Source organism: Bufo gargarizans, chromosome 3 (assembly GCF_014858855.1).
Source record: "Bufo gargarizans isolate SCDJY-AF-19 chromosome 3, ASM1485885v1, whole genome shotgun sequence".
In the NCBI taxonomy this organism is placed as follows: Eukaryota; Metazoa; Chordata; class Amphibia; order Anura; family Bufonidae; genus Bufo; species Bufo gargarizans.
In genome coordinates this window covers 291,069,693-291,095,657 of record NC_058082.1, presented here as the reverse complement: position 1 = coordinate 291,095,657, position 25,965 = coordinate 291,069,693, and the positions used below count along the sequence as shown (strand labels likewise).

At 44.1% G+C, this 25,965-nt stretch overlaps 1 protein-coding gene across 5 annotated transcripts in view; it reads left to right on the top strand.

Annotated features, from left to right (window-relative positions):
• DHX40 (DEAH-box helicase 40) overlaps positions 1–23,380 on the top strand; it is a 128,358-nt gene extending 104,978 nt beyond the window's left edge. For all 5 annotated transcript variants that reach the window (XM_044286333.1, XM_044286330.1, XM_044286329.1 and 2 more), the window contains 3 exons: positions 16,586–16,655; positions 20,164–20,392; positions 20,660–23,380. In XM_044286333.1, coding sequence (XP_044142268.1) covers positions 16,586–16,655; positions 20,164–20,392; positions 20,660–20,781 — 421 coding nt within the window. In that variant the 3' untranslated portion in view covers positions 20,782–23,380. The remainder of the gene's footprint in view (positions 1–16,585; positions 16,656–20,163; positions 20,393–20,659) is intronic.
• The last annotated feature ends 2,585 nt before the right edge of the window (positions 23,381–25,965 follow it).

Sequence of the window (25,965 nt, the reverse complement as noted above, 5' to 3'; positions counted from 1 at the left end):
ACTAGGCCAAAAGAACCGCTGGATTATACACTCTAGTGTCTTTTTGACCCCAAGATGACCTCCCATTACATGTGTGTGACCTAAGTCTAATACTGCCTTGCGGTAGGGCTGTGGTACTACTAGCTGTTCCACTTCCTCCTGTCGGACCTTGTCGACGTGGTACAGTAAGTCCTGGGAGACAGCCATATGAGGAAAAACTGCTTCTGCGCCCGGTTGTTGGACTACCCCATTGACTACAGTCACTCTCTCTCTGGCCCGTACCAGAGTAGGATTCTGGAGTTGGGCGGTCCAGAACTTGTCCTGGGACACCTCCAGCTCCGGGATAGATGTGGTCTCTGCGGCCTCACCGGCCAATACCTCTCGGCTGGTACACTGGAATCGGGGTCTTCGGGTTCAGGACCTGGAGAGTCTTTCTTCACAAGAGATTGCGCTCCACCCTTCCATAAGGACCAGAATATAGGTAAGTCTCTTCCCAAAATAGCTCCGTATGGAAGATTCTTTAACACTCCCACCACGTCCTGTACCTCCCCGCCCGGCCTGGCCATGACAATCATCGCTGTTGGATACTCTTGGATATCCACATGGATACAGATAACAGAGACCTTTTGTTTAGAGGGATTTTTCTGACAAACCAGTGACCCGTGCACTAGGGTCACTAGACTTCTGGTGTCTTAACAGTGCGTTAATCCAGAACCCGTTAATGGACACCTGGCACAGGGGATGTTCACCAGCACTCAGCAGGGTGTCTACGGTACAGACAGGCCTGCCATATAATGAGGACGGCCGAGCAAACCAGCAGTCCAGTGGGTTCAGTGGTCAAGGGACAGTTAGCAGCACTATGTCCAGGCCCCTGGCGCCGCCAGCATCGGATAAATGTGTCCTCACGGGGGTGCGCTTAAGGGCCTATGGGTTCCATTATCCCCTGCTTGGGATCGGGACTTTTTCCCATTCTCTATAAGTGAGGTCGGGTGTCATCCATTTTTGAGAAGTGTCCTGCACCAAATCCTGGGTGGCCACATACCGCTCGACCAACTGGTCGAGGTTGCCCGGGGCCCCCTGACCCACCCAACTCTGAATGGCCACTGGCAGAGTACGCACAAACAGATCCACCACCTCCCACTCTATCATCTGGGCTGGGCCCAAAGTCTCAGGCTGGAGCCACTTCTTGACGAGGTGCATCAAATCATAAAATTCCAGCAAAGTCAATAGACATTGATATAATGGGGTACAATTATGTCAACAAGTCCAGCATAGGAAATTAACCCCTAAAAGTAAATTTTTTATTGATATACCTTAAAAGGATCCTACTAGGGTCCACTATACATAACAACAAATATATATAAAGACTTAAATGCAACTGATACTCACATCCAGTATCTGATGGTGAATAGCCTGGGGTAAGGGAATAGTTATCCCTACAAATACCCCTACCCTATAGCCTCAGCCCAGGGAGGACTCTTGATGGTAGAGGCCCCCTGTCCACGTACCTAGACTGCTACCCCTTCCAATTCCCTACAGGGGTACAGAGAGGGGGTGGCACTAGATTACCCCAGGTTAAGGTGAGGATAATTAATACGTCAATAGATGTAAAGATCAGCTGGATGGAGTGGAAAAAAGGACAATACAGATACAATACATAAAGTATAGACAGATACTAAACATATAGTTGGTCCGGGTTGACTGGATAGTCAAACACCTTGGCTACCAGGTGGTAATCAACCACCTTGGCCACCTCGCTACCTAGTGGTGGACAACCACTTTGGTTGCCTCACAACCACTTTGGTTACCTCGACGCGTTTCCCCCCTATACCGTGCTCAGGGTTCATCAGGAGGTGTAGTCGAATTATTGGTCTATACAAATAGGATGCAACTAGATAAATACTGACATAAAGCCAGGTCGCATAAGAAAAGTGCTTTAAGGATGGGTGCCGGAATAAAGCCAGCTCACATATACGCCTTGAGATAATCACTCTTTAATTTATAGATACAAGGGGGATGGAGTCAGGTCAAAGGATGTGCTTACTAGCACCATTTCAAGCCATCATATACATATTTAGTCACTTGTGCCTGTGTTGGGCTCCTTCAATTAGCAGGTATTGTACTCCACATCAGTTCAGATGTTGGAGAGACTCATCAAGATATTAATTCTGTTGTCCCACTATCATATGGTCTTGATAAGAACCGCAATGTTGGAGTCCTTCCTTTTGCTCCTCATCCCCCTGGTAGGCATCAAATCATAAGCCTGCGACCTAGCGGGCAGAGATTCTACAAATGCCCACTGGTACACTCGCTCGGCCCGCACATATGTATTGATCCCCATGCGGGCCAGGACCTCACCTTTTAAGCTTCCCATAGTTCTGGGCATCCTCATGGCTGAGGTCAAAGTAGGCCTTCTGTGCGTCCCCCACCAGAAACGGAGCCACCACTTCAGCCCACTGGTCGGACGGCAGATTCTCCCGCTCTGCGGTTCTTTAAAAAACCATGAGGAAGACCTCCACGTCGTCTTCCGGAGTCATTTTCCTCAAAGCTGACCGGACTTTATCCCGGGCCGTTGGCTAGAGCTGGGTCGCCGCTGGTAGTGTCTCCCTCAGGGCCGCAATCTGCTGTAGCAACAGGCTGTTGGTCTCTTGCTGTTATGCACAGGCCTGCTGTTACTGAACATTGGCCTGTTGTTGCTGTGCATTGGCCAGCACCAGCTGCTATAGTATTTCCTCCATCTCGGCTCCTGGCTTATATTGGAACTTTGCTGGTTTATTCCAAGACATGCGAACACTGTGTTTGCCTTACTGGTCTGCCCGCATCCTCCACCATATGTAATGCCGTGGGCTCCTATGACCAGTTTTAAAGACAGGCAGGGACACAACAAAGTCACTTCAATACAGTTTATTGGATGTTACAGCCAGCTTAAAGTTCAGTTCAGCCGGATCGCAGCCAGGACAAGTAATCAGTTCATGTCATCCACAATAAAGTCAAGCAGTCTCGGGGCTCCTTTAGAAGCATCCACAGGCTAGTGTTTGCTTCACACGCGCCTAGCAGGGTGTGATCTGCATCCTCTCACACAACAGACACACCCTGCCTCATGCTTCTGACTTTTAAACGCAATCGTGGACATGGGCCACGTATAAACCCCAGAGTGGATCATGGGGAGTAAGCACCCACCCAGTTCTTTGCTTACTCCCAGTAAAAGCAGGCCCGCATTAGCTGTTACCAGCTATACTAGGTAACAACAGTGTCCACTATCTATCTTAGTGGACACTCTAGCTTCTGGCTTCCACTCCACCAAGGCCGGGTACCTTGGTGGCACGTCTCAGGTGCACCACAGCATACCACAATATGTATCTCCTTAATAGGTTTCCTGCACCATTCTGGGAAATACATACCGTCCTTCCTATATGAGGCCTGTCACTGCCTCACAATACAAAGTTTGTGAAAACAACAAGTAAAAGTAAGAAGATCAGCATCAATAAGTCTAAAGGTTTATTAAACTCTTGACATTTCCTTAAAGGGTTTTTCCCATAAAAAATAATCTACATTATTCAAACCAGTGCCTGGATTCAAATACTTTTGTAATTGCACGTAATTAAACATTTTGTATAGCCACTGAGCTGTTCAATAAAATGTATCCGTATAGTGCCACCTGCTGTTTGCTCTTTTCCTCATCTCTCTGTCCACCTACTGAGATGGTCACACGCTCAGTTCTGTCCTTCAACTGCCACTAGCCATATGTACTGTTTGAAGCTGTACCAGTTACAGGACACACCCCATGAGCTGTGATTGGGCAGTAGAAGAAAGGACACACCTCAGAACTGTCGGCTTGAAATATATCAAGCAGAGCAATTAGAACAATGAATAGGAAGATCTCTGGAGCCATGTGAGGAACAGGGCTGGGTCTAGCTTTGTTAGAAATAGATTGTCATATATTATGTTTTATTTTCACTTTTTACATTAATCGTGTGATAGGCCCTTTAAAGGGGTTGTGCAAGAATGGGGCAACACACCCCCATACACACTTTTTTACATACTTGTAAAGGGAACATTACATAGCTGCTTCTCCTCTAGGCTGGTGATGCTCCACTGGGCTCCCTTGCTGTAAACATCCAGTTTGAAAAACTAACAAAATAACGTGGGCAAAAAGATGCTCAAAACCCCATATGCTGTTGCGCATATATAATCGGGGAAGCAAATCCTGCACATGTGATCTATTGCTAACAGCAAGCCCCAGCAAAAATGCATATAATGGAGGATGCCTGCAGCGGACCACATGCACCACGAAACATCCTACATGGGGGGAGCCAAATGTGTGGATGTAATTGGCTATATAAAGCAAACATTTACAAAGAAAAAGTGGTGCTGGAAAATTCAATTGACAATATATAGCTAAACCCTCAAACTGATATTAAAATGAGACTTTCACCAATATATTCTTATATCAAGAACATACCGGAGCCCACGCACCCCATCAAGGTGTCTCAAAGTGGCACGGGACTTAACGCTAACCTATCTATGCCATATGAGCAATTATGGATAGGAGCATAGAGTCCAACACACAGCCAACAACTCCCGGTTGCCTCCAGCGTGAAATCACACATACAATGGGAGGAGGCTGTGAGTCCCACCTATCACCGGCTCATGTGACGCAGGCTGCCCAGGTGCATCTGAATGTTACCATTAAATCAAAATCAAGGCAAATTCAAACCTGAAGTTGCCACACCTCCAGACATGCATGTACAGACAAACTAAGGCTACTTTCACACTTGCGGCAGAGTGATCCGGCAAGCAGTATGCCAACTGATGGCATTTGTAAGACTGATCAGGATCCTGATCAGTCTTAAAAATGCCTGATCAGTAAGAAAAAAGCATTAAAATGCCGGATCCGTCTTTCCGGTGTCATCCGGCAAAAAGGATCCGGCTTTTTTTTTTTTTTTTACTTTTTTTTCGGTCTGCGCACGGATCTGGCATTCCGGTATTTTAAACGCCGGATCCGGCACTAATACATTACTATGGAAAAAAATGCCAGATTCGGCATTCATTTTTTGGGCCGGAGATAAAACCGTAGCATGCTGCGGTTTTATCTTTTGCCTGATCAGTTAAAAAAGACTGAACTGAAGACATCCTGATGCATCCTGAACGGATTACTCTCCATTCAGAATGCATGGGATTATACCTGATCAGTTCTTTTCCGGCATTGAGCCCTTTTGACGGAATTCAGTCCCGGAAAAGAAAAACGCAAGTGTGAAAGTACCCTAACAAACATCCGGTTGGACATCATCGCAGTTTGTCTGTCATTTGCTGTTTGTTCAGATTCTTGTGCTCGCGTTCACTATTTTATTGGTCTTATTACAGATAGAATGTTTCTTTGTTTTACTGTCTCTATTTTGAGAAATGTATTTTCCAGTTTACTGTCAATCCTTTGTGCTTCTGCCTTGCATGACATATATTGCTGAAGGGGCTAAAGCTCCTGGGTAATGTTTCACATTGATCAGGTCACATTCCAGATGATACACTACTTTAGCTATCCTCCGAGGAAAAAGCAATCCATATTCCTTATTTAAACCACTTTCAGGGATGGGTAGATATGGTGAGAGTGATGTGCTAGGATGTTTTGCTGCTGTTATTCTGTTGTAGAATAGTTTATTTTTGGTCTTAATATAGTTTTATAGGCGCATAATTACAAGGTAAACTGCAGTAATAAAATCTACTCTAGATTGGTTATGTGAAAAAACTTCTCATTATTGTATATTCAACACACTGAATGGTCTCTGATCATTAAGGGCAGACTATAAAATGCACCTAACTTGGGTCTTTAATCATAGCCAAGTTTCCCTTTGACAGCCATTGTTGCTCAAATGCACATTTTTAAGGGTTTTAGGCAGTAGTTCTCTCTGCATTCTCCACTGCTTTGCTTTCTAGGAAATGCTGCAGGCAGTTGTCAAACCCTGTTTCCCTCAGTCAGTACTGTGCCGCTATTAGCTTTTGCTGCAGGGCCCTGTTGTCATCAGTGCACTGATGACCTCTCCTGCTTTTGCTATCATTTTAAAGCACTGGAGATCTTGATGTTTTCCCTTTCATCCTCCATGACGGCATACCATGAGATGACCCGCCTCCAACCAGGTAGGGACAGGAAGTATAAAATAGACCCTCCTCCAGCATATCCTCAGTGTCTTCCTGTCCCTCCAGGTGGAAGATGGGTTACCATTCATGGCATTTGCTATGGGTCCACTTCTGTGTAGGCAGGCAGAGGTGGGGATAATTTTAGGATGCCTTTAATGCACATGGGGGGGCAAGCAGCACCAGCCTCCTATACTGGAGTTGTTTTGGTGCTGGAGGTCTAAGTATGGAGACCCTGTTCCTTACCTCCTTGCTAGCGCGTCAGCCTGGAAGGGCCATGTGCTGACCAGACCTCCGGTCTTGAAGAATGTTCCTTATCACAGCCGATTCTCCGGAGCATAGTGCTGACTTCACAGGAAGTCCGATGCATCCCACATGCGTTCCACAGGGACTTCTGGGTTGTGTGATGGCCGTAAGGGGGCGGAGCTTAAGACTGAAGTTGTCCGCTGATCTGAGGTCTGCAGGTAAGGAGAGATTTAAGAGGGCATGCAGGGCTGGCAATATGTCTGATTATTGCGGCAGGACAGATGGAGTCTTCTGGGAGTGCAGCTGCAGTAAGTCACATCCAGTGGGGGAAGACTATGTAAATTTGTATTGCCTTTACTAATGTCTTCCTCCCTTATTGTGTTTTTCTCTCTCTCCTGTGTGCCTGTAGAGTGATAAAGATGGGGTTAAAAAACCTAAATCCTCTCTTAATACTAAAAAGTGTGTGAGTTGTTTGACAAAACTGTCAGATAGAGGTTCCAGAAAACTCAGTAAATCTTGCACTGCTAACATGGCTAAAGACTTAGTCCCATCCATTAGAGATGAACTAAGGAATGTGATTAGAGTGGAGATGCGGTCAGTTTTGTCTGAACAGTCCACATCTAACCCTGACCGACTATGCATAAAACTAAGTCACGGGGTAAAAATTACGAATCCCTTTCTTCGGACCCAGATCAGGATTCAGATTCAGATAGTGATGGTTCTGTTGATTCCTTAGGCTCAGACACAGAATTTAGAAACTTTTTATTTTCTTCAGAAGATACCAATGAATTGATAAAAGCAATTAGGACGACTATGGATCTTTCTGACGAAAAGGTTCATAGGTCTGTTCAGGATGAAATGTATGGGGGTCTCGAGCACAGAAAAAAACGTGTTTTTCCAGTACATAAAAATATGTTAGAGATGATTAAAAGAGAATGGAAATCTCCAGATAGGAAGTTATTTATTTCCAGAACTATGAGGCATAGACTTCCCTTTAATGATGAGGATGATACACTGTTAACCGCTTGCCCCAGAGTTGATGTTTCCCTTTCAAAGTTAGTTAAGGGATCAAATTATCTTCCCTTTGAAGATATGGGATCATTAAAAGATCCTATGGACAAGAAAGTATATTCCACTCTAAAAAAAAAAGGCCTAGGAATCTGCTGCAGCCATATTTAAGCCCAATTTAGCTGCAACTTCAGTATCTCGATCCTTGAAAAAATTGTTACAGCAGTTAGAAGTCCTTATTAAGGAGGGTAGACCTTATGATACCTTACAGGATTCTTTCCCTCTTTTATTAAAAGCGGTAGATTTTTTTATCTGATGCGACAGCGGAGTCAGTTAGAATGGCCGCCAGAACCTCTAGTCTATCGGTAGTAGCAAGGCGGGCCCTATGGTTAAAATCATGGACGGGGGCTGTTGCATCAAAAATTAATTGTGTAATTTACCCTTTCATGGCAACTTAATGTTCGGGCAGGATTTAGAGACTTAAATGTAAAAACACAAAATGCAATCGCACACTGCAACCAGCACTCTGCCCTGCCTTTATGCTGGATGTTGAATAAGGCATTGGTGTACATTTTGGCCAAAGCGTAATAAGCCACTCACCGCGTCAAGGTTGCCTTCATGAGTGGTCCCTAACACTAGTTCCTACCTTTTATGGGCCATGACAGCCACATAAAGTCCAGGGAGTGCAGGCACAGCATGCATGCCAAGCACACTCTGCTTTTAACCCCGTCCGGTGCCATTACAGCTTTCATCGGATCCAGGGATGCAAGTACTCACATGCATGCTAAGCCCACTTTATACTTCTCCTGGAGCCTAATGGCTACTGGTAGGTGCTGTATAAGCAGACTCAGTTTTATACTGACTTTAAAACCAGCCTCCAGGGGGCAGATTAACTGGCCAGGTGTGCTTGACTGCTTGGAGATCGCCACGCCTCCAATACGTACTACAAAGAGAAAAATATGGAAAATTTCAGCCCGCACAACCCCTAGCAGGTGCAGATTGCTATGGCGAAATAGAGATATAAATGTAAAAACACAAAATGCAATCGCACACTGCAACCAGCACTCTGCCCTGCCTCTATGCTGGATGTTGAATAAGGCATTGGTGTACATTTTGGCCAAAGCGTAATAAGCCACTCACCGCGTCAAGGTTGCCTTCATGAGTGGTCCCTAACACTAGTTCCTACCTTTTATGGGCCATGACAGCCACATAAAATCCAGGGAGTGCAGGCACAGCATGCATGCCAAGCACACTCTGCTTTTAACCCCGTCCGGTGCCATTACAGCTTTCATCGGATCCAGGGATGCAAGTACTCACATGCATGCTAAGCCCACTTTATACTTCTCCTGGAGCCTAATGGCTACTGGTAGGTGCTGTATAAGCAGACTCAGTTTTATACTGACTTTAAAACCAGCCTCCAGGGGGCAGATTAACTGGCCAGGTGTGCTTGACTGCTTGGAGATCGCCACGCCTCCAATACGTACTACAAAGAGAAAAATATGGAAAATTTCAGCCCGCACAACCCCTAGCAGGTGCAGATTGCTATGGCGAAATAGAGATATAAATGTAAAAACACAAAATGCAATCGCACACTGCAACCAGCACTCTGCCCTGCCTTTATGCTGGATGTTGAATAAGGCATTGGTGTACATTTTGGCCAAAGCGTAATAAGCCACTCACCGCGTCAAGGTTGCCTTCATGAGTGGTCCCTAACACTAGTTCCTACCTTTTATGGGCCATGACAGGATTTAGAGACTATATTAGAGAAAGCAGCGGACTTCTTTCCAAAAGAAACAAATACAATTTCCGTTTTTTATAAAGCTAAGAAAAGGGGTGCATTTCATTCTAAAAGAACAGACTGAGAGGAGGACAGTGGTCAAAAGGAAAAAATCTAAATATGGGAAGGAACAGAGGTTTAATGTTCACCCCCCAAAATTAGGAAACTTCAAAACAGTGACGCCAAGATTCAAGTGGGGGGAAGGCTACATTTTTTCCTAAAAGACTGGGAAAATATCACCCAAAATGCATGGGTGCTAAACATTATAGCAAAAGGTCTCGATATTACCTTCCGTCTTCCTCCCCCAGTAAATTTTTTCAGGATAACATCTCTCCTTCAGGAGTCTCTCGAGGAAGGTGTCCGGAACCTTCTATCTCAAAGTGCCATTATTCCAGTACCCTATTCTCAACTAGAAAAAGGATACTACTCAACAGTGTTTTTGGTGGAGAAGCCCAATGGGAAGTTCCGTTTGATCCTAAATCTAAAAGAATTTAACAAATTCATAAAATACAAAAAGTTAAAAATGGAATCCCTAAGGTCAACCATAAACTTATTAAAAAAAGGAGATTTTCTAGCATCAATAGATTTAAGAGATCCATATTACCATGTACCAATATGCAAAGAAGCTCAGAGATATCTGCGGTTTGCAGGTATTTCTGGGGAAAAAGTTATATCATTTTCAATTCCAGGTTCTTCCCTTCGGGATCACCTCAGCTCCGAGAGTGTTCACGAAGGTGATGATAGAGGTCAGGGCACATTTGAGAAGACGAAATATCTTAATAATACCCTACTTAGATGACCTACTTGTGGTAGGGAACTCAGAGGAAAATCTAGAGACAAATATATCAAAAACATGTCAGATTCTGTCCCAATTAGGGTGGATCATAAACTGGGAAAGGTCAAAACTTGCCCCTTCACAGAGATTAATCTTTTTAGGGGTTTGCTTGGATTCCATACTGCAAAAATCTTTTTTTCCGGCCGAAAAAGTATCAGAAATCCACTGGTCAGCGCCCGTGCAGGTGTCCTGGCAGCAGCCTCAGCGAACGAAGCGTGCATGCACCAGCTGTCTGCGCACCTTGCCCGCGGGCGCTGACCAGTGGATTTAGGGTGCATGCATGAGATTACGGCGCACCATCGGCGATGAGAGGAATGCATAATTAGCAGTGGGGCGGCTCTGGGCTACGAGATAAGGGGCACGACTGGGCACAAACGGCCGGAGGGACAGCCCCTTGGGCATGTTAGTAAGGTAATTAGCATATTAATAAAACCGATTTTTATCCAAAATGAAAGGACAGGTGGGGGCAAAACTAGTATATTTTTAATTAGATAATGGAGACTGAGAGGATTATATGAACAGCTCCATATTGAAAATCTTGATGACAGAATCCCTTTAAGATAGTGGAACCTTTACTCATGATATTTCCAGATAGAATGTGTCACGGATGAGCCGCGAGAATATTGAACTGTCCTCCCAATATTATCAATATTACTCTGCCTTATTAAACAGTAATTATTTCCCTAGGCCCCAGAACCTACAATTTGATTATTCAGAGCGTCTTCTTCTGTTGTACCCAGAGAACAACATAGTCCTTTTGTTCAAGTCAGTCAATAGATGCCTAGCAGATAACGCAATTACAGCTGGCTTCCTATGGTTGACAAAAGAACTTCTCTTCCTGAAGAGATATCACAGCTAGGTGTGAAGACGGCACCTGGGGGGAGCCGATTGGTGTCGCTGCTATCAGGGTCTGTAAGCTGGCTTGCTGCAGACAAGCCGGCACCAAGGTTTCCCAGACTGCAACATGAATCTGAGATATGATTTTTACCTTTTCAAGAGAGACCATGCATCTTACGGACGTGAAAAATTACATCATCGTGTCACTCAGAATTCACTGGACGTTTACATAGGACAAACATAACTCTAAGATGTGCCCAGGTAAAGTTATGGTGTTACCCCATCATAGAACCAGTTATAATAGTAATATTTGGTATCCCTGAACTCCATATTTTGTAGGGAATGTGAATATGTGCTTGTTACTTGTGTACAGCGGAGACATCCCACGATATGGCACATGCCATATTTCAGAACTGACATTCACCTCAGGAATACAGCCGGCCCCAGCAGGCGGACTCTCAATTCCCCGCCTTGATTCTGAGACCCTTTATAACACATCTAGAATCTGCTAAAGGAGTTCTCCACTTTTAACAACACCTAAAGAGGGCCTCAGCCAGAGAACCTGTGGGCTGTAGGCATATTACACTGGACAAAGGCTTCTTGGACTTGACCCCTGCAACGGACTATTTCCCCAACGGACATCTTTTCTGCGGAAACTAAGTATTTTCTTTCTTTTCTCTCTTTTTGTTTATGGGACTATACTCTCCTTGATTATTGTGTTAATAATTACTGTGCATCGTGATAATTTGTATTGTATATAGATATATAATAAATGACCTCCAAGTCATTTCTCTAGCCATATGCCTGTTTTCAAACACTGCAAAAACTTACCCTAGCCTCTCCGAAGGGAAAGCTACTCGGTTGTGTTATCTAGATAGTGGGGTCCTTGCTCCCATAAATTGCAAGGTGGTGGCAGTTAAACTACCCTGTGTGTAGTTCCGTTCGCAGTTCGTCGCACGCTTACTTGCGGTCAATCGGAGGTCCACTCCCTGCGCTTTCAGCCTATCGACTGTACGGACTCAAGTTAGACTGTCGGTGTGCTGGAAGTGGCTGGGGGGCCTGTTTGCGGATTGACCACTAGGGGCACTGTGACGGTTTCGTGACGTATTGTGGCCGCGGCGGTCGCAGTTCGTCACAGAATGGTGTTTAGGTTGGATGCTTCCTTCCTGCCTAAGGTGGTTACCAATTTTCACAGACAGGAGGAGATTGTTGTCCCTTCCTTTTGTCCCAATCCAAATTCTGAAGGTGAAGAAAAATTTCACAAACTTGATGTATGCAGAGCCATCTTAGTTTATTTAGAGGCCACCAAAAATTTCAGGAAATCAGACTATTTGTTTGTCCAGTTCCAGGGGAAATTTAGAGGTCATAGAGCCACAAAAGACTCCTTAGCCAGATGGATTAAGTCAGCAATATTAGAATCTTACAACTCTATGGGGGTCAGGGCAATTTTCAAAGCCCATTCCACAAGATCGATTTCCACTTCTTGGGCAGAAAAAGCTAATGTTTCAATGGAACAAATTTGTACGGCAGCAACATGGTCCAACCCTCAGACCTTTTATAAAGCATTATAGGGTAGATACTCGGTCAAAACAGGAGCTTTCTTTCGGTAGGAGAGTTTTAGAGGCTGTTGTCCCTCCCTAGGATAGTATTTGATCTGATATATCTCGTGGTATGCCGTCATGGAGGATGAAAGGGAAAAACCATATTACTTACCGGTAATTTCCTTTTCATGAATCCTCCATGACTGCAGGGATCTCCCCCCCCCCCCCCCAAAAAAAAGACTTTTATATAAGGAGGTGTTAGGTATGTGTGTGTGCAATAAAAAAAAGCCAGACATGGAGAAGGGCAGTGGTGAGGTCAGTGCAGTTACAGACATTAAATGCATAGCAATGACTCAGGAGTGCAGTTTTTGGCAACTGTTGCCGCTGTCTTTGAATGGTGGAGCATCAGAGAGTGCAGGTACAGAAGAACTACTGCTTAAATACCACTAGAAACAAACCTGTGCAAGACAATAACCCTTAAAGGCTATGTGCACCTTTTGGAGTCAATTTTTTTTTAATGATTGCATTTAGCTTATTTTTGGCTAAAAATCATATTTTCAATTGGCCTTTATTAAAAATATTGAGCTGTTCAGTCACAAAGGGTTAACTATTTTTCTAACTGTGTGACTGGTCCTTTCATTTTCACTTTGTGCCACTGTGTGACTGGTCCTTTCATTTTCACTTTGTGCCTGTCATCTAATTACCCTTATTTCTAAACTACTGAGATGTCATAAACACTTATTTAAAGCCACACTCTTAGGCCTTTTGCCTATGACCATATGCCCTCCGAGATATACGGTCCGTGAGCGGGCAATATGTCCCAGAGCGGCATTGATTGTGCGCACGGGAGTACACTCATCATAGAATACAATGATGCTGTGTACATCGGGCCGCCCGCGCGGCTATTGTCCCGCACTCATATGATCATATGAGTGCAGGAAAATAGTCCCGCGGGCGGCCCGACATGATGTATAGTCTTGTGTACACGCAGTCTTACCCTTCGGGCCTCGATGCGCTTAGCTGACTAATTCAACAGGGAGGAAAAAAAGAAGGCAAGACACTTTGCCATGGGCCACAAAGACCTAGAGAATAAGGCACCTATTCCAGAGACCAATTTCCTAGCACTTATCAAATGGAGAGTCAAGAAAAAGGGCAGGAAGGTAGGGGGAATCTCAAGGTTCAAAGGGTTCAGACGAGATATAGAGAATGTGAAGAAAACAATTTAATAAACGTGGGGAAAAAGTATCTTTAAAATAAAAGAACATTACCAACCGTGAATTTATAGACGAAGATTTAAGAAAACCCCCAAAATTATATAAACCAAATAAGTGTTATATAGGAAGATCAAACACCTGTTTGAAAAGTAAGGTTTTCAGTGCACGTCTGAATGAGAGAAGACTGGGAATCATTTTCAGGGCCAGAGGTAGGTGGTTCCAAAATCTGGCCCCTTAAGCCGAAAAGGATCTACCTCCACGTCTGATCTTGTTAACTTGCGGAATGTTAAAATTCGCAGAGTTACTAGACCTCAATGTCCTCAACAGGGCGTACCTGGTGAATTTACGTTGCAGGTACAAGGGCCCCACACCATGGAATACCCTATGCATGAAGCATCCAGTCTTGAACATCACCCGTTGTTGGACGGGGAGCCAGTGCAAGGCATTAAGAGAGGGAGTGATATGCTCTCGGCGGGCAACACCCGTTAGGAGCCTTGCTGCGGCATTCTGCACAAGTTGAAGTCTATGTAAGTTCTTCTTAGGGAGTCACATGTACAAGGCATTGTAATCTATGATGCTGTACGCTCCCGTGCACAGTATGTCTCGGAGGGTATATGGTCATGGGCAAGAGGCCTTATCAGTAAGATAAGGATTGAGCCTTAATGAGTGTTTATGATGTGAGAGAGCAGAGATGATAAGTCTGTCTGCTCCTCAGATGACTGAAAGGATAAAAAATCCACAGGCAGCAAGTAGAGCATGTCAGCTCTGTACACAAAAAAAGGATTCCATATTGTTTATAAAGACCAATTGAAAAAAATTTTTTTAGCTCAAAATAAGTACAATGCAGTAATAAAAAAAATTGCCTTTAATCTTAGTAACTGGCTGACCACCTTTAGCAGCAATAATTGGAGCTAGAAGCTTCCTATAATTAGCTGTCAGTCTTTCATGTTATTTTTGAAAACTTTTTACCCACTTTTCTTTTTAGAACTGCTTCAATTCAGATACATTTGGTACAGTAGGTTTCTCTTTTAAATGGGATGTGTGCAGACATCTCAATCTGCAAAAACTCATTTCAGGGAGGTGCACTTCTAATTTCTGGGAGGTTTTCTTTTTTTTTTTCTTTCACGAACTTTTTATTGCATTTTCCAAACATATGCAGTATCTGCACACTTTGATCTATGGTGTGGAGGACTGGGCTCATTACCCTACCCCAAATTATCATATTTATGTATATTATTAAAGGGATTCTGTCACCACCTATAAGCCCTGTGAGCTAAACATATGCTCATGTCCAGGGTAGCATTCTGATTTCTACGGTTGCCTTATAAAAGCTTTTTGTGGCTTTATTCTGCGGAAAAACAGGTTTTACTAACCTGTCAATCATTAAGGTGCCCAAGCAGGGGCAGTCTGTGGATGCATGGTGCCCGGCCGCACGCATCGCCGTTCGTGCCCAGCGCCGCCTTCTACTCCTCAGTGCCGCCTCTCCCCCCCTCCCCCTTTGAGATCCCGCGCGTGCGCACAGGCTCAGCCTGATGCGCCGTTGCGGACTGCTGGCATTGGCTTCTTCTTGCACTGTGCATACGCGCCGAGAAGGGGACACTGCTACAGGTTGCCGGAAAGGTTTCACATGCGGGCGTCAGTGAGCTGCTATCTAATAGCGGGAGACTCCCTAAACGTCCGGGAGACTTGAGATCCCTGTGTGTGGGACCTCTAGGACATCAATATTTGATCTATGGGGTCCAACTTCCAGCACCCCACTGACCATCTGTTGGATGGGACTGCAGCATTTGGGTGAGCGCAGGGGCTTCTTCCTTGGCTTGCGATGTCACGTCCATTGGTGACATGGGCTTTGTGCAGCTTAGTCCCATTTGACTGAATGGGGTTGAGCTATATGTGTGGCACTGTGTTTGGTACACCATGAAGAGGCTGTAGTGCTTATCCGTAATGGTTTCCATTTTGCTGCACTCATAAAGGGGTTGTCTCTCTTCAGCAAATGGCATTTTTTATGTAAAGAAAGCACTTACTAATGTATTGTGATTTTCCACATTGCTTCCTTTGCTAGTTTGATTTATTTTTCATTATACACTGCTCGTTTCCATGGTTATGAGTACCCTGCAATCCAGCAGCAGTGGTCTGGCTTGCAAACTGTAAGAAAAAGTGCCGGCCTTTGCGCAATCCCATAGTCCCAGCCACCAGAGATGGATTGCAAGCACGGCCACCGTTGATGGATTGCAGGGTGGTCATAACCCCTGGATACGAGCCGTATATAATGTGATGGAAAAATGAATCAAGCCAGCAAAGGAAGCAATATGGGCAATCACAATACATTAGTAAGTGCCTTATATTAAAGGGGTTGTCCAAGTTATATTTATTGATGACCTATCCTCAGGATAGGTCATCAATATCAGATCGTCGGGGTCCGACACCCGGCACCCCCGCCGATCAATGGTACGGATCTGTCCTATACAGCGATCCATACCATTGAAATAAATGGGACGGTAATTACACATGCTTACCGCTGCAGATGCAACAACTAGAAGGTAAAAGGTGAAGAGGCAGTGCTGGCACGGCGCGCGCCTTCTCTTCAAACAGCTGATCGGCAGGGGTGCCAGTTGTCGGACCCCTGCCGATCTGATATTGATGACCTATCCTGAGGATAGGTCATCAATAAATATAACTTGGACAACCCCTTTAACTTTATCTACATGATAAATGCCATCTGCTGAAGTGACACATGCCCTCAAGAATCCTATTTTTGCTGGGTCTTGTACACTGGCCTTGGTGATGCTATAGAAAGGCTTTCAGATTGCCTTCATTTCATATTACATTTTATTTAAAGGTCAGAAACAGTTCAGTAACACAAGTTTGGAATAGCGGGGACATTGTAGAAGTGGGTAACATTAGATTTTTTGGTCACTGCCTGATGCCAAACACTTTTCTATGCATTTGGAAATAATTCCACTTCATTTGAGTAAAATGCTTTATTTACATTGTGCACATTTCTATACTGTACTTCTAGGTCAGTAGGAAGGACATTCTGCACAATGGATGGAAATGGCAGCATGGTGCATATCCATCCTTCCTCAGCTGTGAGTATTTGAATATAAGCGTACTCATTGGTTACTTCTATAATCAGTCAGCGTTTGTTGGATTCATTAGATGCATTGTTGTTTTCTGTAAATTCATCATAAGTCATGCTTGTGACACACCATTCATAGAAATTAGTTATTTGGGTTTTTATGTAAACGTTTCATAAATAGATTACCAGCACTGTTATAATATTAGTATACTACTGTGACATCCATATGTAATTTCTAGTCCTATTGTCCTAATATGAAGGAGTCGGAATGAACCATAACCTGCTTAAAGGGAATGTGTCATCCAAAAATGAGCTTTTGCTTACCGGTAAATTTTGGGTTTTCTGTTAAACATATATTTTTTTTTTGATAATATTTTTTATTGTCCATGTCACTATATATATATATATATATATATATATATATATATTTTTAAAAAACAACAGAAAATCCAGCAGTTTTCGCACTGGCTGCTAAACCTAGAATAATAAGCACCACTTTTTAGTCTGTACAGATCACTTTACTGCAGTCATCTGCTTATGATTTCAGGTAGAATTAAAATGACCGATATTAGATAGATAGACAACACAGGAACCACCATTCTCAATAGGTGATATCACAGCTTATCTTCTCCCACCTGACTTCTGTACAGGCAACAAAGCATGTCTAGAAAACTCTCCCATAGAAATTAATGAATTCCCTCCTGTCCATTGTGTCCTTGGTCCATGGTGGCTGCTGTAAAACGTATATCTTAAAGATGTAGTACACACATAAGTAGCAGGGCCCCTCAGCTCGGCAGTGTACAGTGTCACAAACGCACTTTGCACTTCCATGGCATCATATACACTTCTGTTATCATATATCACCTCTAGTGTTGAGCGAATCGAAGTCCACTTCAGGGAATTTCAAGGAAAATTCAATTCGCCACGAAGCCGGATTTCCTCGTTGTTCGTGGAAAAAGCGAATAGATTTTCCTAGGGCTGCAGTAAACGATTATTTTAGTAATCGAGTATTCTATCGATTATTTTTTACGATTAATCGAGTAATCTAATAAGAAAAAAATAATAGACTGTTATAAATAATAGACCCCCTGCCATCAGTCCCCAACACCCTTTGTTCCCCACTGTGCGATCAGCCCAATTGCATCAGTTCCCCCCAGTGCCATCAGCCCTCGCCCCAGTGCCACGAGCTCCCCCTCGCCCCAGTGCCACGAGCTCCCCCTCGCCCCAGTGCCACGAGCTCCCCCTCGCCCCAGTGCCACGAGCTCCCCCTCGCCCCAGTGCCACGAGCTCCCCCTCGCCCCAGTGCCACGAGCTCCCCCTCGCCCCAGTGCCACGAGCTCCCCCTCGCCCCAGTGCCACGAGCTCCCCCTCGCCCCAGTGCCACGAGCTCCCCCTCGCCCCAGTGCCACGAGCTCCCCCTCGCCCCATCAGCTCTGCCCCCCTTGTGCCATCAGCTCTGCCCCCCTTGTGCCATCAGCTCTGCCCCCTTGTGCCATCAGATCTGCCCCATCAGCTCTGCCCCCATTGTGCCATCAGCTCTGCCCCATCAGCTCTGCCCCCATTGTGCCATCAGCTCTGCCCCATTAGCTCTGCCCCCATTGTGCCATCAGCTCTGCCCCATTAGCTCTGCCCCCATTGTGCCATCAGCTCTGCCCCATTAGCTCTGCCCCCATTGTGCCATCAGCTCTGCCCCCATTGTGCCATCAGCTCTGCCCCCATTGTGCCATCAGCTCTGACCCCATTGTGCCATCAGCTCTGCTGCCATGCTCCTCCTGACACCCGGATTGCACAGCATCACTGGTTTCTATGACGCTGTGCACTCCAGGCGCCTGGCCTTAGTTGGGCCCCACCCCCTCGGTTTCACCAACTTACCTTTCCAGCAGGGGCGCTGCCGACACTCCATCGTTCTGCGCTGCTCTGCTCCTGACGTCACGCAGTGCGTCAGGTCGCGGCGTGCGTACGTCAGGAGGTCAGAGCAGCGCGGATTTTTTTGTGTCGAATTACTCGATTTAATCGAGTAATCGTTTCAGCCCTAGATTTTCCCTGAAATAGTGTCAAAACCCAAAAAATCATACTCCATCCATTTGCTCGCAACAGCTGGCCGCTGTCATCTTGCTTGAAGATCTTGCACATTTTGCGCCAGATCTTCAAGCAAGATGGTGGCAGCTGGCCGATTATTGCTATTAGATGCCGCGATTATATGTGAACTTAGCATCTGAGGGGTACAATGACGCAATCGCCGCTCCCTGTCATTGCACCCACTACTTACACTGAAATACACTTTGTGACTAATTACTTTTGTAAAATTTGGCGAAGCAGCCAGTTACAATTTTTCAATACTTCGCCATCTCTGATGACCTCTGTAGTAGCACAGATGAAATCATACTTGCAATAGCCAGTACCCCCGGCACGCCCCCAGAATATCTACTCTCCAGCCCATTAAAGCAACTGATTTCACCTTCTTTTGTAGCACATAATCTTTACCATGTAGAATGTCTTTTTTTTTATTAGTACATTCTTGAAACCCCCCACCAGCAAATTCTTAAGGTGGCTATACACATTAGACAGAACTAGGTTGATGGTTGAACAGTTGCCTGGTGAATGGTCTTTTGGCAGACACAGACATACACGTTTAAGTCCATATTGGCTGAACGTATTCAGTGACACCAGGCAAAGGATGAACAATGTTTTTATAAACATTTTCACTTTGAAAGATTGTATGTGAACTAATGACTATGAGATGAAAATTTTAAAGAGGTTTTCTGGGTCTTCTATATTAAAGACCTATCCTCCCGATAGGTCTTCAATATGTGATCGGTGGAGGTCTGACTCCCAGCACCTCTACCAAGCAACTGTTTGAAGAGGCGGCGGCACTCCGGTCTCCTTTTAGCATACCAAGCACAGTGCCCTCCATTGTATAGTGACAGTGCTTGGTATTGTAGCTCAGCCCCATTCACTTGAATGGTACTGAGATGCAACTAGGCCATGTGACGTCACTGGTCTTAGAAGTGACCACAGCGCTCACTGGACCACAGCTTCTTCAAACAGCTGATTGGCAGAGATGCTGGAAGTCAAACGACCCACCGATCATATTGATGACCGATCTCAAGAATAGGCCATCAATATAGAAGAAGACCCAGAAAACCCTTATAAACACAGCTAACTTCTTTCCAAACAATGGTGATTGGTCATCGTTAGACTAAAATGATTGGTCGTTGTTAAATTCCACCCGACAAATTATCATCTTGGTCAAACTATTGTCCATTTTTATCAACTTCAGACTAATGTATATGGCCTTACCTTCCACCCATCAGCATGTTGTCATCCTTCCAAGCAGTACATTATCTTCTCCATCTTCAAGCTGCACATTTACTTCTGCAAAATATTCTTTACTGTAAATCTGCTGGTCCTCTTGGCTGCTTCTCTGAGATATACATAAAGCTGCAGACCTCCTGATGCTGGAAAGCAGATTGCTTTTAGGTTTTCTGGGTTTATGTTTCTTTTTTCTTTTCCTTAAGTTGTTTGGACAGGAGGCCAGTCTGGAGTGGATTTTATTCCACAACGTTTTGGTTACATCGAAGATATATGTCCGAACTGTGTGTCCCATCCGCTATGAATGGGTTAAGGATTTGCTTCCAAAACTTCATGATGTAGATGCCTATGAACTGAGCAGTGTGGCCAGAGAAGAAGTGACCGAAGAGGAACTTGCCAAATGGGAATCAAGAGAACAAGTAAAACGCAACAATGGTAAGATTATTATGTATTAGGTTGCTACCCCACCTTGTTTTTTTTCCTGGTGTTTTTTTTTTATGTCACTTGTTGTTTGATATCACCTGTTTTTGGGCAGTTAAGCCAATGAGAATTGTTGTTAGGTGGGGGAAGCTGTCAGTTTTTGAAAGTTGAAGCTAAAATAATGCTTGCCTGCTGGTACTTATACAGTAGTATGAAACCATAATTTCTCACAAGCCATTTGGCACTTTTTTTTTATTCTTTTTTTTTTTTTTTACTTATTAGAGGGACTAGAAGCCTCACTAAAGAAAATGCAGAAAAGAAATGACGACAAGTCCATATCTGATGCCAAAGAACGTTTCCTTCAACGCAAACAACAGAAACTTCAGAATCCAAATGCTCATTAGGGAGAAGCAAGTTGATAACGCTTAAGCTCTAGCCTGAATTGCGGGTCACAAAGTAGATATTTTATTTTTACGTTACAAATAGACGGGAAAAAAAAATTTTTTTTTAGAAAGTATATATAAAACAATAGCCCCAGCACATTAGATTTCTACATACACACATGTTCAAGTTCACACTTCCATTATTTTCTGTCAGGTTACCGTTGATTGGTCAGAAGATCAATAGTTTGCTGTGCTGTTCTATTCTGTTAAATAAAGCTAGGATATATGGTGGTCTATTATAAGTTATAAGGATCTGTCAGGATATCCAAACATATCCGTAATGACTCTTATATGAAGTCATGGCCATTGTAAACAAAGTCAATTTTTTTAAAGGGAGTCTGTCACTGCAAATTCACAAATTAAAATGTTCCTGGTGCCCTGTCCTGTATCCCAAATTTACCTTTTGTCTTATAATTCATATGCAAATAAGCTCAAGGGGCAGTCCCATCATTTATTATGCCCAGGCACTCCCAACTGAATGGAGCCCGACTCCTCCCCTCAGCACTGAATTGAGCCCGACTCCTCCCCTCAGCACTGAATGGAGCCCTGCTCCTCCCCTCAGCACTGAATGGAGCCCTGCTCCTCCCCTCAGCACTGAATGGAGCCCTGCTCCTCCCCTGGGCACTGAATGGAGGCCAGCTCCTCCCCTGGGCACTGAATGGAGGCCGGCTCCTCCCCTGGGCACTGAATGGAGGCCGGCTCCTCCCCTGGGCACTGAATGGAGGCCGGCTCCTCCCCTGGGCACTGAATGGAGGCCGGCTCCTCCCCTGGGCATTGAATGGAGGTCGGCTCCTCCCCTGGGCACTGAATGGAGGCCTGCTCCTCCCCTGGGCACTGAATGGAGGTCAGCTCCTCCCCTCAGCACTAAATGGAGGCCTGCTCTTCCCCTCAGCACTGAATGGAGCCCCACTCCTTCCTCTAGTCCCGACTTAATGCAGGCACTCAGCTCACTGCACTGCCTGCGTAAGATTTCAAGGTTTCAATCTTCCTCAAGCAGTGAGCTGATTACTAATTAAAAGGTGTCAAAGCTAGCCCAGCAAGGCATTATGCCTGGTTTAATAGTGAAATTCCTGGTGACAGATTCCTTTTAACAATAATGGCTCTTGGCATGATAGAAGTACCACAAGCAGATGTATAATATTTATTCACTCAAATCGATTCCTGCTACCTAATGGTGGCCATATACATTAGATAGAAGTTGGTTGAACAATCAATCATCTAGTGAACGTTATTCTCACAGACACGGCTATATACATTTTAGTTTATATTGGTTGTTACAGTTGTTCAAACTGGCCATACACCTTAAATGAAATTGGGCGATGGCCGAAAGATCTTTTTTTCAAAGAAAGATCTTTCGTTCACGAACAGTCTTTCTTTGAACAAAAAAGACCTTTCGTCTATCAGATGAGAATATTAAACGTGGCCGACTACTTTTCAAACAAATACGGCCTGACATATATTGTTATATTTCAACCGACGAACGTTTATTTTGGTTGAATTTGTCTGTTTTGACCCAACCTGTGTGGGTGCATATACCATGGAATACAGAAACCTACAAGGAAAGCATTTTGATAAAATAACTGGGGTAGTTATCTAAAAAAAAAAAATAATAATAATACTGTATAAAGATCTGCCAAATAGAGTTTGTATATTGATTTAGGCCAAATATTTTGTGTGAACTTCTAATATGTATTTGCAGAAAATTATCATGAACTTTATGTTTGTACTTTAATGTTCTATGTATTTTTTTTTCTAGAGTAAAAACTTTCTGGGAGATTTATCAAGACAGGTGCTTTCTGCACTAGTCTTGATACCCCTGCGCTGCCGGAGGATGCACCACTCGTCATAAATTAGGCGCATCCTCAGTCAGGCTGTGTGCCTAAACAGAAATCTGACAGCCAAGAGTTGCCGTAGAATTATGGATTCATTTGCACCAGAAAACTGGCGTAAATAAAAATAAATGTGTCTTGGCCACACCCCTTTTTGCCCTTACCTTGCCCCATTTGGAAAAGTGCCAAGGGCGGCGTAAAAAGAGATGCTTGCAACTTTTTGTTTGTTTTAAAAAAGTTGCATTTAAAAAGTCGCAACGGAGATGTTAAATCTCCCTCTTTGTGTTAAAGGGGTATCCAAGATGCCACACGATCCTATGCGGCTGGCACATTTGTTTCCAAACTAGATATATACACTAAATGTTTATTTTTTTAAGTTAAAAATTCTGTGCCGTATAATGTCAAAATATATGTTTATAAGAATTGGTGTTCTAAATTTGCAGTAGTTTTTCTACATTTCCCCAATTTTATTTTTCACTGTTCTGAACTTCATGAGAGAGATTTATCAAACTGCTGTAAAGGGAAAACTGGCTTAGTTGCCCATAGCATAGCAGATTTTGCCTTTCATTTTCCAAAGGAGCTCTGAAAAATAAAGGTGGAATCTGTTTAGTTGCTATGGGCAGCTATGCCAGTTCTACTTAACACCAGCTTTGATAAATCTCCCTCCTTGTCTTTAGAGCTTCACAGCTATTTTTATACAACTTAAATAAAAATATATTTTATATCTTCAAGTGTTTCCTTTCTAGATCTGTTTGCATACTAAAACCATAGTCAACATCCAGATAGTGTTTGTCTGCTTCCTCTTTGCATATTCTAGGGTTGGGACTATAGATTTAAGTTCACTGAATAGATTTTTGCGTTACTTTTAGTACATTTGCTTAGTATACAGTCGTGGCCAAAAGTTTTGAGAATTACACAAATATTTGTTTTCACAAAGTTTGCTGCTAAACTGCTTTTAGATCTTTGTTTCAGTTGTTTCTGTGATGTAGTGAAATATAATTACACGCACTTCATACGTTTCAAAGGCTTTTATCGACAATTACATGACATTTATGCAAAGAGTCAGTATTTGCAGTGTTGGCCCTTCTTTTTCAGGACCTCTGCAATTCGACTGGGCATGCTCTCAATCAACTTCTGGGCCAATTCCTGACTGATAGCAACCCATTCTTTCATAATTCACTTCTTGGAGTTTGTCAGAATTGGTGGGTTTCTGTTTGTCCACCCGCCTCTTGAGGATTGACCACAAGTTCTCAATGGTATTAAGATCTGGGGAGTTTCCAGGCCATGGACCCAAAATGTCAACGTTTTGGTCCCCGAGCCACTTAGTTATCATTTTTGCCTTATGGCACGGTGCTCCATCGTGCTGGAAAATGCATTGTTCTTCACCAAACTGTTGTTGGATTGTTGGAAGAAGTAGCTGTTGGAGGGTGTTTTGGTACCATTCTTTATTCATGGTTGTGTTTTTGGGCAAAATTGTGAGTGAGCCTACTCCCTTGGATGAGAAGCAACTCCACACATGAATGGTCTCAGGATGCTTTACTGTTGGCATGACACAGGACTGATGGTAGCGCTCACCTTTTCTTCTCCGGACAAGCCTTTTTCCGGATGCCCCAAACAATCGGAAAGAGGCTTCATCGGAGAATATGACTTTGCCCCAGTCCTCAGCCGTCCATTCACCATATTTTCTGCAGAAGATCAATCTGTCCCTGATGTTTTTTTGGGAGAGAAGTGGCTTCTTTGCTGCCCTTTTTGACACCAGGCCATCTTCCAAAAGTCTTCGCCTCACTGTGCGTGCAGATGCGCTCACACCTGCCTGCTGCCATTCCTGAGCAAGCTCTGCACTGGTGGCACTCCGATCCCGCAGCTGAATCCTCTTTAGGAGATGATCCTGGCGCTTGCTGGCCTTTCTTGGACGCCCTGAAGCCTTCTTAACAAGAATTGAACCTCTTTCCTTGAAGTTCTTGATGATCCTATAAATTGTTGATTGAGATGCAATCTTAGTAGCCACAATGTCCTTGCCTGTGAAGCCATTTTTATGCAACGCAATGATGGCTGCACGCGTTTCTTTGCAGGTCACCATGGTTAACAATGGAAGAACAATGATTTCAAGCATCACCCTCCTTTTAACAGGTCAAGTCTGCCATTTTAACCCGATCAGCCTGACATAATGATCTCCAGCCTTGTGCTCGTCAACATTCTCACCTGAGTTAACAAGACGATTACTGAAATGATCTCAGCAGGTCCTTTAATGACAGCAATGAAATGCAGTGGAAAGGTTTTTTTGGGATTAAGTTAATTTTCATGGCAAAGAAGGACTATGCAATTCATCTGATCACTCTTTATAACATTCTGGAGTATATGCAAATGGCTATTATAAAAACTTAAGCAACAACTTTTCCAATATTTCTGTAATTCTGAAAACTTTTGGCCACGACTGTACTTTCACACTTGCTGGATTCCGGCAATCTGCATGCAAACGGATACCATTTGTAGACGGATCCGGATGCGGATCCGTCTCACAGATGTATTTCAATACCGGATCTCCCTCTCCAGTTTTCATCCGGAAAAACAGATACGGTATTTATCTTTTTCACATTTGTAAAGGTCTGCGCATGCACAGAACGCAAACCAGATCCGTTTTTCCAGCACACTTAGGGCCGGATCTGGCATTAATGCATTTCGATGTGTTCGATTAGTGTTTCGGAATTTTGGACGGAGAAAAACCATACAGTGACTGAACTAAAGACATACTGAACGGATTGCTCTCCATTCAGAATGCATTAGGATAAAACTGATCAGTTCTTTTTCCAGTATTGAGCCCCTAGGATGGAACTCAATACCAGAAAAGAAAAACGCTAGTGTGAAAGTACCCTTATTAGCAAATGTGAGATCTATATCATTAGTGTTTGCTGACAAAATTAAGTCAAAATACTATATACATAAGCTTTTGTGCCTAGCTAATTGCTATTTTTCCTCTTATAGTGAAACCACTTCTGAGCAGGAACGGACGGGCACACCCGACCATACCAGTGCCGATGCTGCTGCACGCTCCACGTGTGGCGTCCTCTGCTAGTTACCTAACTTAGGCATTTAGCCAGTATTCTCAGCACCCTTGCCCACGGCTCCTGATGAAGTGCCCGACACAGGGTTACTAGAATGTCTCCTCCTAGGTCAGGCAGGGGACACCAGTGTTTTGAGTCCCCTGCCAGCGCTGCTATTGGCTGGAACAACGCTCCAGCCAATGTCAGCGCTATAGCTGCACAGGAAGAGGCAGAACTTCCCTGCATGCAGCCATTCTAGCTGGTGACTGCGTGCA